This window comes from Phycomyces blakesleeanus (genome assembly GCF_001638985.1).
Source record: "Phycomyces blakesleeanus NRRL 1555(-) unplaced genomic scaffold PHYBLscaffold_21, whole genome shotgun sequence".
NCBI classification, from domain to species: domain Eukaryota; kingdom Fungi; phylum Mucoromycota; class Mucoromycetes; order Mucorales; family Phycomycetaceae; genus Phycomyces; species Phycomyces blakesleeanus.
This window is the reverse complement of record NW_017265154.1, coordinates 333,182-350,761: the sequence shown is the minus strand read 5'-3', so window position 1 is coordinate 350,761 and position 17,580 is coordinate 333,182. Positions and strand designations below refer to the sequence as shown.

The 17,580-nt window shown below is 34.0% G+C and overlaps 5 protein-coding genes across 5 annotated transcripts; 2 read left to right on the top strand and 3 right to left on the bottom strand.

Annotated features, from left to right (window-relative positions):
* Nucleotides 1-1,227: 1,227 nt before the first annotated feature.
* Nucleotides 1,228-2,736, bottom strand: PHYBLDRAFT_172165 (hypothetical protein; the record flags this gene model as incomplete). The annotated part of the gene is made up of 1 exon (XM_018436747.1): nt 1,228-2,736. The coding sequence occupies one exon, from the start codon at nt 2,734-2,736 to the stop codon at nt 1,228-1,230; it is 1,509 nt and encodes a 502-aa protein (XP_018287565.1).
* Nucleotides 2,737-6,105: 3,369 nt separating this feature from the next.
* PHYBLDRAFT_66251 (hypothetical protein) lies at nt 6,106-7,934 on the top strand (the record flags this gene model as incomplete). Its single annotated transcript, XM_018441613.1, has 3 exons — nt 6,106-6,175; nt 6,259-6,296; nt 6,345-7,934. The coding sequence occupies 3 exons, from the start codon at nt 6,106-6,108 to the stop codon at nt 7,932-7,934; spliced, it is 1,698 nt and encodes a 565-aa protein (XP_018287564.1).
* A 196-nt stretch (nt 7,935-8,130) lies between these two features.
* On the bottom strand, nt 8,131-8,873 carry PHYBLDRAFT_135667 (hypothetical protein; the record flags this gene model as incomplete). Its single annotated transcript, XM_018429739.1, has 3 exons — nt 8,131-8,486; nt 8,606-8,693; nt 8,769-8,873. 3 exons carry the CDS (start codon nt 8,871-8,873, stop codon nt 8,356-8,358), a joined length of 324 nt encoding a protein of 107 aa, XP_018287563.1. The 3' UTR covers nt 8,131-8,355.
* A 169-nt stretch (nt 8,874-9,042) lies between these two features.
* On the top strand, nt 9,043-12,280 carry PHYBLDRAFT_149312 (hypothetical protein; the record flags this gene model as incomplete). The annotated part of the gene is made up of 10 exons (XM_018432253.1): nt 9,043-9,088; nt 9,179-9,423; nt 9,523-9,594; nt 9,702-10,680; nt 10,747-11,019; nt 11,103-11,449; nt 11,514-11,608; nt 11,680-11,786; nt 11,865-11,983; nt 12,059-12,280. The coding sequence occupies 10 exons, from the start codon at nt 9,043-9,045 to the stop codon at nt 12,278-12,280; spliced, it is 2,505 nt and encodes an 834-aa protein (XP_018287562.1).
* Nucleotides 12,281-13,355: 1,075 nt separating this feature from the next.
* On the bottom strand, nt 13,356-14,564 carry PHYBLDRAFT_78346 (hypothetical protein). The gene is made up of 3 exons (XM_018443360.1): nt 14,395-14,564; nt 14,234-14,317; nt 13,356-14,146 (listed from the first exon to the last, which is right to left on the bottom strand). Exons 1-3 carry the CDS (start codon nt 14,543-14,545, stop codon nt 13,527-13,529), a joined length of 855 nt encoding a protein of 284 aa, XP_018287561.1. The 5' UTR covers nt 14,546-14,564; the 3' UTR covers nt 13,356-13,526.
* Between the last annotated feature and the right edge of the window lie 3,016 nt (nt 14,565-17,580).

Genomic DNA, 17,580 nt, shown 5'->3' with positions numbered 1-17,580 from the left:
ATGTTTGATAAGAAAAAAAAATACGATATGACTACCGATAACAAAAACATTTCGAAAAAAGCAGAATGTTTATTAGATATTATTTAATCATTTAATGTAAAAGAGGTTCATGAATGCAAAGTTTTGAAGTATCACCAAGAGCTACAATTTATATGATAATAATACTTCGGTGGTTCTGACTGTCTTGTATATTCTATTATATTTTTTTACCATTATTATTATTAGAATAAATTTACCGGTAGTTTGGTATTTACCTCTTCGACTATTTAGTTCAATAAATTACTATAGCATTCTCTAAATATTGTAATTAACTGGAAGGAGGGTTTCTATTTTATGTAAAGAGCTGTAAATAAAAGTATAAAATGAAAGTAATTAAATCAAATAACGCGCTTATTCTGTTATCTTGTTTTTACTCTTTACAGGTGGTATGTTTAGATATGTACTAGAATACCCATAATTTCTGTCTGCCTGCTTTGGACGCGTACGGCTTGTAACCTGCGAAAAGATATTTTGATTGTACAAATATCTTTGTATAATATTTTAGGAGATAACCAGTCATATCATTTTGTTGCTGTTACTTGTTTCTTTTCTTTTCTTTTTTGGTTCAAAGTTACTATTGAATTTCAAAGCAATTTTCTACAGTCAAGTTTTTACTTTGAGATAACATGGATTTTAATCATAAAGAAGCTCTGAGCCACTTTTCTTTTTTTTTCTTTGCGACTCAATAAAATAGACCCAAATTGCGTTAATTTTTTTGTACTGTACTGTCCACAGTTTTTATCGGTAATCTTTGGAGGTCTTCTTTTTTTGACATGAGCCTGGTTAGCTAATCATCAAAAGTACCACTATTTTTTATATTTAGCGAGTATTTAATTATACCCCTTGACCATTTTTGTAGTCAAGTATATTGTATATAGAACGCGTTTTTAGGGAAATTTATGATTTGCAAATAGAACAAATATGCGAATAGTAATAAAAGTAAATTAAATAAAGACTATGAAAAAAATTGAAGTATGAAATTAAGAATTGATATATAAAATTTTACATATATATATTAGTTAAAAGAAAGTATATTTATTATTATTATTTTTAAATATACGCGCTAAAAAAGTGTAAGAAGGTACTTTTTTTATACATAAAATTATCATGATTAATATTCACGAATGTGTTTACAGCTACCGATTTAGGTATTAAAACAATGTATGAAATGGTTTTAACCAAAAAAAATTAATAGCTTTTATATTTTGTAGAATATCCAATAATAGTTGCGCTAATAATACAAACGAAGCTACATGCCACAATAGGAATAAGACACATTTTCAAGAGCCAGCTTGAACTTGTTTGACGAATAAAGTCAAAGTACTCTACGGAACTAATAATTACAGAGCATGCAACCCAGAACAATACTAGCCATTCAGTTACTTTATAACTAGTGTAATCAGCCCAGATAAAAATAAGCGTAGACCCTAGTAATCCTCCAAATATACAATATCCTCCATGGTTGAAATCGTCCAATTCGAATATTCCCCCGCCAGATTTGTTACCAAGCTTGCCTCCCTCCAGAATAAAGTGTAAAAAGCTGCCTGTATACAGTAAGTCAGTCGTATCTTCGCTTCCGAATTGACTGGGTATATCCTGGGTATCTTCAATATAAAGCAAATCGTTTGTGTTTTTTGTGATTATGTCATAGTCCTCTGCAATTTCTTTTAGCGTAATATTTGAGCTATAATGCAAACTAAAGGGCTCTAGCTGCTTGTGTAGAATAACGAGAGAGAGAGTATTAAGAATTGACATTGCAGTGTAAATAATCATAATTGACTTGGTCCACCGATCTCCTTCGGTTTCAATACACTTGAGCAAGATAAATATTAACTGGGAAAAGGTGATAAATATCTCGGTGTATGAACTGTCATCTAGCGTGTAGGTTTCTTCAAGTTGGCTTATCATGGCGATTGATAGAAAACGAATGTAACTAGGGTTTATAGATGTTTGGTATTGATTGAATCCTCCTGGACCACTGACTGATATATCACTGGTTAACATTACATTATTAAATGGGGAATGCATGTAGACTGCAGAGTCAAATCCAACGAGTATATGCTGGTTAAGAATACAGTGTTTTATCTTCTTTGCTTTTTTTGGGCCAAAGCTGTGCAGAAGGGATGCCATATAAGGTGCATTGTCGTATTTCTGATAGTAAATTCCGCTGTCTGCCATTTCGTCTACAAGCCAGTTCTTCAGTTGGGTAACGCCGGGGAATACAGTTTCGGTATCAAAGTCTCCACTTAAACCTTCTGCTGCTATAATGTGATTGTCGGATGGGCTTTGGCTCACGGATAATGATACATGACTTTGAAAAGTGTCTTGTCTATTGCCAACGACTTTGTTTATTTCATCTTCGTATCTTTCCAAAAACGGTTTGCATTTGTCGATTCCAAGGATCCGGTCTGCATAATAGACAGAGTATATATATTTCATAGCAAGTGAAATACCCAGTGTAGGGAATACAAAGCACATACACCGTCGTTCAGTGGTAGATTGATGGTTTAATCCTGTTACAGATCTAACGGTGACAATATGAGAAATATAACCAAGTACAATTGTTATCAGTATAGACATGAAGGCTGATTGACCGGATATCTCGATAAAGCCTTGTTGTATAGGTAAAGCACAGCATTTTGGCACAATAATCAGCAATAGAGTGCTGAGAAAGGATATATACGTTGGAAAAAACATTTTACAAATGCAAATCAAAATTAATGAAAGAGAGAAATAAATACACAAAGAAAAAAAAAGGAACCTGAGAGTATTTATGTTCTTTTGGAATAAAAATAAAATAAAAAGAAAACCAAAAAACACATACCAGGTAAAATGTACTAAAATAAACGTTTACTTTTGTTTTGATATAGCATATATATACAAACAACGCGCGCACGTACAAAATATAAAATTTGAACTTAAGAATTGCAATAGCTTAAAATTGCATGTTCAAAACTATCTTGCTAATAAAAAAACTTCATATTCTTGGGTTCAAATCGTGCAAAGGTTCTCAAAAGTAAGAAGTACTTACGTATATATATATATATATATGTATACAAAAGAGTCTTTTAAACATAGAGATTCAAGTACTAGACGCTGAATATAACTGTAGTTCTATCAATGTTACCATTTTTGCTACGCATTTTAAGGTTTAAACCTTGTATGACTATAGAAAGTTACAAATGAAAGCTACATTAGTATACATGTTTAATAATTGGTGAACATGTCTTTTATGATTTCTAGTCCGATACTTGCAAGCAAAATAATAGGCTCATTTTAGTACTATGTAAATTAATACACAAAGCTACTTATAAAAGTATTTTTTTTAAAAAAAACCCTCTTTTTTTTGTAGCATTTTTTATCTGGTACAGACGGCGTTAAAACATAAAACCATACACTGTATCAATGAAAATTGAATTCTTGCCCTAAAAACATATATTCTGCGATTGAATACGTTGAGTCTATTAATACAAAGCATATGAAAAGCGCGTAAAAGAAAATACAAAGTATAGTAAATAAATAAGGTGACCCTTTAAAGATGTTCCTGTCGGTATCTACATAATGGTGTCTAAAACAGCCAATGATGTTTGAAGTTTGATAGATCAATACAAGGTAATATAATACTTGGTATATATTATATTCTACCTTCTCTAGGAATATATCATTACTGCTAATATATATAAATATACCTATGCTCTTTCTTTAAATGGTTGAAAACTTGTGAAATTATTGTATATAATAGAGAGAATACATTCGGCGTGTAATTTCAGTTACAGATACAGTAATATCCTTACTATTAAGGCTTTCTTTTTTGTATTGCAAGCTGTCCAAGGATCCCTTTCTTTTCTATTTTCTAATTATAAACTTTATGTTTTTCTTTGGGTATTAAAGCTATATTCTGAGCTTGTACTCACATATTTCTTATGTACTCACACTCACATAACCCAAAACTTGATCTTGTATAAATTTGGGCTATGTATATACATATATATATATATTAGGCGTAACGGTAGCCCTTTGAGATAGATGCGAGTATTAAAGGATATTAGCGAATGAAAATATAGAAAATATATAAAATTGATGGGGGATAGTATGGTAGTGAGCTATATTTTTCTTGGTGTACAGTTAAACATATTTAGCTTATAATACCATCATATTCACATTAATACTTCTACACATACACATTGAGATGTATCTTGGGTAATCTTAATTACTTAAAGTTGTCTATTTATCATTGTACACAGATAATAAGAGCAAGAGTAATAAATAAAGGTATTACTGCTATTATCTCAAGTCAATATAATGTATCTGGATTAATACAATCACACCACATTATAACTGACAATTCCCAGCTCATAAAAACTTTCTTTGGCTTCTGAATCATATCAAGTTTCCAGGTATTCTAACCCGTATATAATCACAGCTATGCCAAGAGTTCTGCAACACCCAAGTTGAAAACTATTATAAGCTTATGTCACAGGTTCCAACTGTTTAGTGAATAATAAAAGAGAAAAATAATGCTGCAAAGAACTCACAAAAGTGTTGGTGGGGTAAGGGTGTCGCGGGCCGCACAAGGCACGTGACTTACTTTCCGAAGCCCGGCTTATACCTATCCCCTTATTAGGCTTCCACTACGTGTAACTCATAAATACCAAAAGAATCAACCTGTATTAAGCAATACAGTCTGCAGAGATTCTTTAAATAGTTTTTTTATCAATTAAAATCAAATATTGATTCTATTATCTCTCTTTCTCTTACACAAGGATCAAACATAGAGAAATACTAACGAATACTGATATTTATAGCCATAAAAGTTCTATTCGCAAATCAATAATTAAATATATTAATGTCATTGCTATCAGTCATTCTTCTTTTGTAATAAGCAAATGGTAATCAGTCTCATAAAATCAGCCCATAGTACCTAATAGAAGTCAATTGTCAAGTACATATTAATAGCTTTATAACCCTGCGATAATAAAAAAAATACACTCGAATTAAACAAAAACCATAGATCAAAGATCAAAAATCAAAGATGATAACTATAAAGACTGGTTGGAGATATACAAGGAACAAAAGGCGAATATGAGAACTTTTATTATTATTATTATTTTGTATAGTATTATTACTAGAAATAAGAGGATGTCTATCAATAACTTGTGCAAGTAGACTTTCCACGCCGCATTTAAAATCCCATTCAGTTTCTGTATAATTTATAACAAGTCCCGACCCACCCAAAAAAAACACATAGAAAAAGAATGTAATACAGGTATATTGAACATTGAATGGAATCTACAAGGGCGTTTATATCTGATAAAATTTCAAAAAATAACAAGCTAAAACTTACAGACAATTTCTTATTGAGAAAGTGAATGACCCTGGCTTCTATCACTGCTTAATATCCTTCAAATGTGCTTAAACCTTTGATAGATCAAATTTATTTTTATTTTCTAAATACTACTTTCATTTATAAAGGTTGCTAGATCAAAAATATTGAGCTTTTAGTCGAGTTTTGAATATGTATTAATAAAAATATAAAGTTTTCTTGTACAAGTACCAAATTGTGTATCGTACTAATCAAAACATGAAGTTTCATATGACTGATCTCACTAAAATATACCTAGTAGAAAGCAACTAACAAAAAGCACAAAGTCATATTTAGTACCCTGGTGTACAGTTACTGGATAATGTACAAATCGTGAATTATTTGGGCAAAGAAATGTCTTTTACTTTTGAATATATCCCTTCAAACAAGCTATAAATTACAGATCGTAGATATAAATCGGTTCTTAAATATATACACAAAGTAATCTACGGGGAAATTACTTTTCCCGTCCCAAGCATTCAATAACTTCTACAAGGCTTAGCAAAAGAAATGTAGAAATAGAGATAGAGAGGGAGAGAGATAATATTCACAAGGCCACATATTTGTGTGTGGTGAACCGTTACAACAAGGTTGCTGTTTTCTTACCAATATGGTTTATGTGCAAGAGTCCATGACTAACGTTTGGCTGTTGAGTGGAACAAGGATGATCAGTTAAGCATCGTTTGTACACCCCAACAAAGAAAATGATCCCATACTACCCACAAATATCTTCATTTCTTCCAAACACCAAAATCTACAATTTCGATCCATCAAGTATAGCGTATACTATATTGTACCCTGATAAGGAGAAAATAAATCGCGGAAACACTAGATCAATACTTGATATTCTTGTCCAGAAAGTCTAGTTGACAGTCATGGTAACACTAACTGTCGTGTAAGTAAAAATAAAACAAAATAATTCTTTCCGTCTTTGTGTTTAAAGCCTCCCCCATCACACACAAAATGTCTTTGCCAAGAAAAAGATAGATCCGTCTTTCAACCAGCCATCTACATTTGGAAAATGAGCTTAAGAAACCCTTGGCTTATCCTATGTGCCCTGGTCTTGACATTCGTACCAAGCTGCCGGGCACCTCCGATAGAGTTGAATGAAGCCGAGTTGAGTCATGCATTAGTTGCAATGACAATCCTAAGAACAATCCTACTCGGGTATCTGGCTCACATCGCAACAATTCGACCTGAATTAGTGGGTCCTACAAATTCAATTGTTCGTCGCTTTCAGTGCTTTATATTCCCTTCGCTGGGTACTGCTATGGCTATCAATTCCATATATTATGCGTACAATGATGAAAAAATTCTGGGAACCAATCAATTCAAAGTACCGTTAGAAAAGTATGCAGAGCAGGCTCAAAACATATACCCAAAGGATCCTAAGCAAAATACCGAGAACCAAAACCCATCGGGCTCATCAATATCGCCAAGCACGGAAATCCCAAAGAATCAAGGTTTGAAAGTGGACCTTACAAACCAGAACAGACACTCGAGACCATCGGTATCAGAGATAAAATACGTGGGAGACTGGATAGTTGAGTATCTCAAGACAAATGACAATGTTATGATTAAGGAATACGACAACGCAGCATATCTTGCTGCATTTCTATATTTAATTGGCCCCGAGAAGGCCAAAAAAATTAAACACTGCATTCTGAATAAGCATCTTATTCTGGGGTTTGCTTCTGCAATTTATGCGCGTAGGCCAAGACACTCCGTAATTCTGACTGAAAAATTTACAGTGGCTGGCCCTGGTTCAGAGTGTGAATATCAAACCGAGATTGTTCCTCAAAATACCCGTTATCTATCAATCGATATGATAAGCCAGCTCAGAACTGCCTGCAATATTGACAGTACTTCATACATCGAAATATGTGTTACTATCGGGCAAGCAATATACACTACAACTGAGTGCATTACAATGACCGGAGACAAATGGACAAAATCTATCATGATTATATACACTGCAATGTCAATCCTTCAGACACTCTCGCTTATTATTCTGCACAAACAAAGTTCCCCGTTCAGCTTATACTACTATAAAGATATACCCTGGAGAGAAGCTTTGGCCGACAACGTCGTGAATGATGCAAATACATGGAGAAAAGTGGAGGTGTTTGACAATGACAAAGAAAGACTTAGCCCTTCTAGTAACGATGGTTACTATGAATTACTGTATGAAGGAAGCTTCCTACAATTTACGATTGAGAGGCGCGAATTCAAACAAAGACCTGGAGAGGACTTGTGGGCTCAAAACTACTATCTCAACATCGTAATATCTTCAATTATAGGCGTAGGAATTCCTCTGCTTATTTGTATCTGGGCGGATTACAATGCCAAGAGCATTACTGAATGGCTAGTATTATCCTGGATTCTTTGTTCTGCCATCTTGCTTTTGGGAATATTTTCCCTAAAGTTTAATTACCATGCTTATTTTGTACTCATGTCTATTTGCTTTATTATAATCGCAATTGGAGGCTGTGGATGTCTGATCGCTGCAACAATTATTGGGTATTTACCATAATAAAAGTATAATTATATTTTACTTCACATTTGAAATAACTGTGTATACATTTATCCCGTTTTGACTGGTATTTTTCTTACAATAAATACATGCTAAACATAAATTATTAGTAGTTTATTGAATCAATTATACCAGTTGTTCCAAATACAAGCTCTTGCCCAAAAACCACAAACCAACTCTTCATTCTTTTTTTTTTAGAAAAATAATAATATTATTAATAATAATACGGGATGTGTGTGTGTATATATGGTTAAAGTTGACAGAATGTATTTCGGGTAACCCATTTAAATTAGCCTTTAAGGTATTATTAAAGGCATATATATGTATAGGATGTAAAAGTGTAAGTGACACATATGAATGTAATATCGAATGAATAGGGCAAATAAAGAAATTGACATGAAAAGGAAGGGTTTTATAGGTCTTATCCTTCACGCCACTGGTGCTGACACTCGTCGTTACAGCACTTGTAGAAAATAGACGAGGGTTCATCAGCTGAACGAATCTGGATCACCATGAAATATGCCTTGGTGTGTTCACACTTTGGACAAGTGACTGCAATATTGCACAGATATACACATTAGATATTGAACCATTTTTTTTCATTTTCATTTTCATTTTCGTTTTCTTTCTTTATTTAAATATTACTATTACTGTTGTGTAAAAAAAATTACCTTCTGTAGAGTCGACATTCTCCCATGCCTTTGCTCCTCCGAGAACATCATCAACCTCTTTTCTATGTAAAAGTTTGCGTGTTGTGTGCTACTCGATATAATTAAAATAAGCACATGTTACATTAACAAATTTGAATAAATAATAATTAAGTTAAAAACTTACTCTACTCTGAATTGCATATTGGTATGGGCATGATTGACAGAAGAACATCTGTCCTCCTTCGTTCTCGATCAGGAGAAGATTTGAACAATTAGGACAGAACAACATGATTAGCTTTTGGAATCGTCAAGTTCTCGTTTGGTTTTCCTCTTTACTCGACGTGACTGCCAGATGGGACGTACTCCACGTGACTATTGAATGGAATGTCTACTGAACACGGGCAAATCTATTCGACAGCTCCTGTATGCGCTTTTTCCTATTATTATTCCTTTAAACCATGAAAGACACTACTTTTACTTATCCTAAAAACTTCCAATTTCTTGGTGAGCTGATTTATCTCATAAGATTTACTCATGAAACTACTCATTAACATTCAAAATTGCGCTTTTTTTTTAAAAAAATAAAATACTTAGACAAAGATTTCACTCCGCACTCACTTGAAGACTACCAACTACGAGAGCTGTTATTAAGACAAGGAATAACTATCCCCGAAGATGCTTCTTGGGAGGATTGTATACTCTTATTTGACAAATATATTGTCCCTCGTCGTGAAGCTCTCATAAGAATGCTTGGAAATAGCTGGTCGTCAGTGACCAAAGGTGGTTCCTCAAACCAGGACTGGCCATCTCTTCCTGCACCACCTGGTTGGCCTAAAAGGGTAATTGGATTTACCAAATCAGCTTTTGGAATATATATATATATATATGTATGTATATATTCATATAACTAATATATATTTTTTATTCTATCTGAATAGGACCAAGATGGATTCGCTATACCATATCCTAGGTCTGGAAATACAGAGGATTCCACTCAATTTGAAACACAGGTAAATGATATCTATGTTTGTGATGTCAGAATTAATAATATTTAATCAATGTTTCCTTTATATATATATATATATATGTGTGTGTGTGTGTGCTTAAACATAAAAAGAAGTCCAACAGCTTGACAGATTTATTTTCATTTGGTACTTCAAACCACAATGCTTCTGATGAATCGGTAACGGATGAAGAGTCGAACACATTCTGGTCATTTATCCGACGAAATATCCCATTGCTATCCACAAGCAACAGCGAGAGAACTTCTGACAACAATAAACATGATTCTAGACAGGACGATTACGCTAAACAGGTTATGGATCCGAGTCGAAATCAAATGGATATCGCAAATTCTGTGATAGACGAAAGCATAAATAGTGCTAAAAAAATTTACAGTCTAGACGCAATGATCAGCAAATTGTGGCCATCACAATCACATTCTTCAGGAGATTCTGGCTCACCGGAATTAGAAGCAGAAGAACTCGTGGAATCATATGAATGGCGTAGATCACCTTCACTCGAAGCCGAAGAAATTTCTGCAGATGAAGCGGCTGAGGCGGCTAGACAGGAAGCAGAAGAGCAATTACAAAAGGCTAATGAGCTGCGAAGTTTACGTACTGTGCTTCGCCAATGGAGAAATCCAAATTTGGCACCAATTGGGACCAATCCGACCTCAGTGCTCGAGAGGTTTGCCATGTTAGCCAAGTTATTTCCTGACAGAAATGATCTATTTTTCAGAAATTCACCTAATGAATCTTCCTCCAAAGAAATGGTCCCACATCGATTTGGTTCATCTACAAAGGAATTGGTTAGATCCTCTGATAGAAGCATAAGATCAAACGCTGTATCTCGAGAGGTTAACTATCGACCTAGAGGAATATATGTACCTGAGTGTGATGAGAATGAATTGACGTACAACGGTGAATCATTATTCAGTAGTGAAGATGAAAGTTGTGCCGATGAGTCTGAAGACTATGACTCTAGCGATGATTCAAATTATACTCCTCTCGATGTAGATGGTACTGTGTCTAATGATAGATTTAAGGAAGAAAAGCACTCTATAGATGAAGATGAAGTGCTTGGCTTGTTTGACGGTATGTATTTTAATATATATATATATGTGTGTGTGTGTGTGTTCTGAGCTGTTTCTTGCTTGTTAGATTTAAAACAACATATTTACCGAATTCAGCCCATCCTGGACTATACTCGTGATGATAGTGAATATCAAGAGACACCTCCTATAATACATGTCCCTAAGCAAAACCCAATTGCAAGATATCTCCGTCACGCTGTCCAAATGTCAAAAAATGCAAAACAATCTATACTTCTTTCAATTGTACCACTGACTTCCATTCTTTTGATGGCAATGATTTTAATTTGTATCGCCCGCAACCGAAATGGCTACTGTGACTCTGCAAAGACCCTCAATCGAAGTAAGCACTATTATTATTGCTGTTGTTATTTGGAGACGCTTAAATATATATATTATCATTATTAAAAACTATTTAAAACATAGGTATTGTTGATGGAGAGCCTATTCATCATGGATTTTCTTTGGCTTGTATTCCTTGCCCTCCAAACGGAGTTTGTTTCTTTGGAGAGCTACAATGCCCGACACTGTACAAGCGACGCAGAGCGTGGTACAATCCTTTTGGATTCCTTCCTGTTGCTGACAGATGTGTACTTGACGCTGTGGTGGCAAAACGTGTTAAACTTATCGAAAGGACGATACGAAGAACTCTTTACGCAGCCCAAGGAAAACTTTTGTGCGATGCAGTAAAGAAAGGAAATGGAGATGTAACGAATACATACGCATCTATTCATGTTGATGATCTTACACAAAGGCTACGAAATTCTAAAGAGGTAAATGAAAAAAAAAGTATGATTATCAAAGGCTTACAAAAAAACGATTATGTAAATTGGACAGCTTATTTCCAAGATGTCGAAATCCCAACTTGAAGACCTTATTCCCATTGCTCTAAAATCAGTCTTGACAAATGAGAATATATTTTACTGGAATACGTGAGTATATTAAATCTTTACTGTTATCTTCATTTGCTTTTACTTATTTGATTATTATTATTATTTGGTAGCGATGGAAACGCTACCTATAGTACAAACAAAGCGTATTGTACTCTTGGTTGCCGAATCCTTCTCTTTTATGCCACAATGTCTATATTTACAAAGTTTTGTTTAATACGTAAGTATACTTCATTTATCCACACACAACAGGCACTTATCCTCTTTTGTAATGTACTATACCCTGCTCTTTAATAAGTTGGCGCTCTGCTGTTCTGTGCATCGCTACCTTTTATGTACCGACTATTCATATCCTACAAAGAAAAGCGTCAGGTTAATAAACTCGTGTCTGAAATTATCAAGACTCTAAAAAATCAAGTAAATATACACCTTTTGTCTTTTTTTTTCTAAGAGAAGATATCGAGATACTCATATTGCTCTCTATATTATTAGCACAAGAAACACTCTGAAAATCCTACTGAAAATCCGCATAAATACTGCTCTGTTCCTTACTTACGGGTTGCTCTGATGGATTCTGTTAATATTAAAGATGTACAAAAGGCACTCTCTGTATGGGAAAAAGCTGAGCGAGAACTTCAAAAGAGTCCAAATATTATCCGCAGATTCTTGGAAGAGAATGGAGAAGCCTATGAGACCTGGGAGTATGTTGCATAAAGAAGGTGCTTATATATACTTTTAAACCCTATTTCTGTATGTATATATCCGTTACTATGTACATTAATACATCGATGAAATCTTGGGTAAATTATCGCCTTTTAATAATAAACATAAAAACAACTAAAAGTGTGTGTACATTTGTAATTTATATCCAAAAACAAAACAAAACAAAACAAAAAGTCTTTGCTGACAGTACTTTGCTTTATTTATATTATACTTTCAGGAAAGATGTATTTCTTGTTTTAACCCATAATTATTTAATATAAATAAATTATGACTGCCGAATAATTAAATGTGAGATAGATAGCTGTGATTTAAGAAACCTGGGCCTCAACTACTGCGCAGCACATTAAGCAATTTTTATGGTTAGCCAGGTGTCCTAAATATGGATATTTGTCTATTTAAGAATCAATCAACCATTAAAAGGGCTCTAATTGAACCAATATTACAAGAAGTTGCAGCTTACTCTAAAGGAAATACTTCATGTGGAAATTATTATTAAAGGCAAAATAAACTTCTTTTAATCAACACGCGTACTGTGCACGGTAGATCTTACTGTCCGAATTAATTCCAATATATATATATATAGTTATCAGTATGTAGGTATATTATGACAATACAAATGTCAAATGAATATTGGCCCTTGTATAGATCAATTGAAAGAAAGCACTGTTAATAAAGCAAACTTAAATACGAATAAGATCATCAAGAACTAAAAACTAAAAAAGGAGAATTTGGTTATTAACATAATGAAGAACTAAAGGGATGTACATGTATTTGGAGCAAAGGTTTAATATTCTGTATTGATTAATATACCTTGTATAGGAAAATCGGGTGCCCTTTTGGAAAGTCTATTCTGAGTGTGAATGAAAAATACCGCACGCTAAGGCGGTGTGCTACGTCTATTGGAAACCCTTTTTTTTTCTTCCCTTTTCGCTATATTATCAAGCTATTGTAGCTGTGGAATTGAATTAAACCGTACAGAATATTCTGCTCCGTTTTCCCGAAACCTCCCCCACGATAAAATCATTAAAAGAAGACATTAAATGCATGCATGAGTATGAGTATAGGTATGGGTATGATAGAATGGCTGTCTTAAAGCAACCTCGTTTTATGTAATACATATATATATATACATGGGATTGATAAATGGTATTTTTTTTTCTTGTGCTGTACCAGAAATAACATGAGTAACAAAATACAAGAAATAAAGGGAGTTTTACAAAAAAAAAATAGATAGGTCTTAAACACGTCTCCAGCCATACTGGTTATTAGGATAGTGGTGTGTCCAAGCAATATTTCTATCACTACGACGGATAAGCAACCACTGAATAAGCGAACCAACCACTGCTAAGCCAAGTGTTCCACCAAGCATGCCACGAACTTGTGTTGTGGCTTCGAATACTCCCAGGTTTTTGACCTTCAAGAATGTCTCGACGGCCTCGACGAATCCGGTCTTAACGTACAAATCGATACCAATGAATATGGCAAAGGCTCCAATAAAGGCAGTTGCAATGACAATCATTGGACGTTCAAGGAACGCCATTAAGATGACACCGGCAATTACGAAACATACAATTAGGATCGCACGGCCCCAGTTGGTTTCAATAAGACCATTGTTTGCCCAGGCCAACAACCAGAGGGCGGCCATGTATCCAAGTAAAGCACCGAGTAAATAGACTGCTAAAAAGAAGCAGCAAGATAGCAATAATCCTGCTAGCAAACCAACTACTACGCTCACGACTAGTAAGATAGTTGCGGTATTTTCACCGTAGTCTGCCTTTGCGTTTGTCAATACGATATATGCAATGTTTGATCCAACGTAAAATCCAACAAGGAACATGGTAGTATTTTGATGAACACCTACATATTAATAAATAAATAAGAGAGAGAGAGAGAGTTAGGGGGCAGGTCTGGATATTTGGACTCGCATGTCACAAAAACAATTACCTCCTAAGAAGCACAAATAAGCGCCAGTAAGGAACAGGATCACACTGAGAACGATTCCATGAACAGATACTGTGTGGCCGGCGACTATGAAATTAAAAAAAAAAACATCAGTATCGACAAATCAAAGTGATAAAATAAAGTCAAGTACAAAATCCACATACTTGTGAAATTGATTGTCTTTTCTGTTGGTTCCGTTGCTTCTTGTCTAGAAACAAGAGAAGATGCACTGGCAATTGATGTAAATAGTGCCAGCAACACGGCCACTATATATAGGTAGTAGAGTGCCTTGTGGGTCTGTCGTTTTGTTGTCATAGATTAAATGAGGTGGATTTGATGAATAATAGGAGGAAGAAGAAGAAAAAAGAAGAAGGGGAGGACAAAGTAAAAAAGCCGAGCCTTTTATATTTTTAGTCCTTTAGGTTACACATTTACGGTAATTGAATAAGTATTCTTGGCGTACACCTGCTGAGACATTTCTGGTATTCTAAAGTCATCTATAATTATACAATGTGGCTTACTTTTTACCAGGGCAACGTCAGCCACTTAATATGTTGCACTCGGCTACAGGCATGACTTCCCCGTACCTCTTACCATGTAATATATGGCACGATTTCTCTCTTCAAAAGCCAGATCAAGCTCAAACAAGTGATAATGAAGGATATTAAAAAAAAGCCAGCAAGTATTCAGCTCGGTACCTAGAATTTCTGCGTGTAATTTTTGAATTACCAGAATCCTCAGAGCGCACGGTGGCTATTATAGGGATCACCAGCCACATCGGCCTGTAAAGAAACAGCAGTCAAGTAGTAGCTTATGACTTGTACACAAATGTATAATAGTTATATTGCTGAGCAAAGGAGAACGATAGGAGTTTAAGGAAGGGAAATAAGGAAATTAACACATGTACTTCTTTGCAAGTTATAATTACATTGATTTCATTAGCAAGTGATAGCTGACGAATGATATGTTACACTGCCAATATTTTTTTTTGTTTTTTCTATTTTACACTGATATTTAGAGGGTGATTTTTTCTATACTTTTGCACACCAAGATATAAATATATTGCCAATAAAGAAGAGTAATCTCAAAAGACTTATATCTAGTATCCATGGATACCGTCAATAGCTCATACGATCAAAAAAAACCTTGCCTTGTTTCTTTCCGGTATTACTTAATATTTATTACCAAAACAAAAGCAAAATATATATTTTAGACATAATTTTGTTTCAAAGAAAGTAATAGGTCAGTAGTTACGATCATTTGGCAGAAAAGGGACAAGAAGGATTGCAGCCATTTTTCTTATGTTACAGCAGATGTGCAGTCTATCTGCAATATTTTAGAAACAAGTTGTTTGAGATCAATAGTCTTGGGCTGATTAAATAAAAACCTTGACTATGTAAAATAAAGAGTTTTTGATGTGTAAAAAAAAACTCAAAATACATATAGAAATAGATGTGGACAAATATAGGCATTTTGCCAAGTTGTCCCACTAAACCCCGGATCAGATCAGATTGAGCTGGTACAATGCTCTTTTCTAAAGTCTCCAAAGATGATCAAGACTGTGGTACAAAACGTCATTGCTTGATCCTCCTTTTTTTTGTAGCTACACCGTTTTCTTTGATAGCGCCATCGAGAGGATACCAAGCATACTAGAATTACTTGTATTTTAATCGTAGCTCTTTTCGCTTCTTTATTGAGGTAGACTTTTTTTTTATATATCCCTACTCGAGTTTATCTGAACCTTTACATACATATATATATGTATAGATGTATTAGATCTTGTTTAGTATATCTATACACGTTTTAACTCTAGAATCTGTTGAATATACCTACACACACAAATACTAGATGGTACAAAATTCAATGATCTGGCAGTCCATGTTTGAATTAAGACCTGTACATGATTTTTTAATTGTTTGCAGTAGATAGAAAAGCTCACAGGGATTTCTTTGCAGCCTCAATCTTTTAAATCATTTTGCTCCAAAAGGTTCAATCCAAGCCACCCGGATAGATAGCTAAACGAACATTTGTGTGTTTTGTGTAATTCATCTAATTCCAAGACTTGACATTTCTTGTTTAAAACTGTGTACTTTGATACGATACACTACTCTACATACACATATTCACTAAAGTCAGTTTGATTTTTCGAATCTCCTAAAGACTTTCTTAAAAGTATATATTCATTCAGTTATATGCGTTTGAAATGAAAGCCAAAAATATAAAGTTTGTCTATTTGTTTGTCTTTGTGCAGTCGATATGGCAGTGTATTATTTGAGGTTGGTGAAGATCAAACTGATTTTTAGTGCAAGAATCCTGCTTAAATATTAAGCTTTAAAGTTTACACCCTCTTATAAACACACACATGTATATATAGAATTGTTGCGGGAACCATGTATTTTCAGGTACCTCCCCCCAAAACCATGCGTCCAAAAATAAAATTTTACTATTTTTTTTTTATCAAGAATTCAGAACAGGAAATACAATCAATCTTACATTAAAAAGACCCCATCTGGCCCAGAGTTTTTTCCCCGATATTTTACCGACACCCAAGAAAATATAGAGTGTAAATATTGATCCCCTTTAACTATAGTATAATTATATGTATTTGAATAGATAGATACATCTTTGGGCTAATCTATTGAAATTATTTGGGGTTTTATTTTAATATAAAAAAAAGATAGGTTTTTTATTATACTTTCTTTTTTTTTTGATATTATATTACACATATAGACACACAATCTGTAAAGATTATTATTTTCTATCTTGAAAATTTTGCAGCATTTTATTTATTTATTTATTTCTCCTGTGAGTCAGAAGGCTTATTATCCTGTGGCTAGCTGATGATTAATATACGGATATACGTGTGCGATCAATTGGTTCGAGGCTACGCATACCACAAATAGGCATGAAACACAAAACATTGATAATGCCATATAGTAATCTTATCAAAACTTCATTCATCCTACACAGCCAAATATACAAAGCTTCAAAGCCTAGATATGAATCCTAATGGCTGTCAATATATACTAAAGAAACCATAAAATAAAACCTATGAATTCGTGGTTTCTTGTGTGGATTCAGGTGAATACTCAGAATTCCAAAGAAAATCAAAAATAAACATTTTTTTTAATAACCGTCTTTTACTTCACTTTTAAATCACCACCACCATAACGACTAGGAACCGAAAATGATTATAATGACAGTGATCTACCTTTATTTCCGGTCGTGACTGGCGTCATATATAAAGAAGAATAGCTATGATGTCTTTTGTTTGTTTCTTTATCTGTTCCTTTGCTAGTTTTAAGTTAACCTTTACCAAGAAGCCTTATTTAATTTTTTTCAGCTATGAA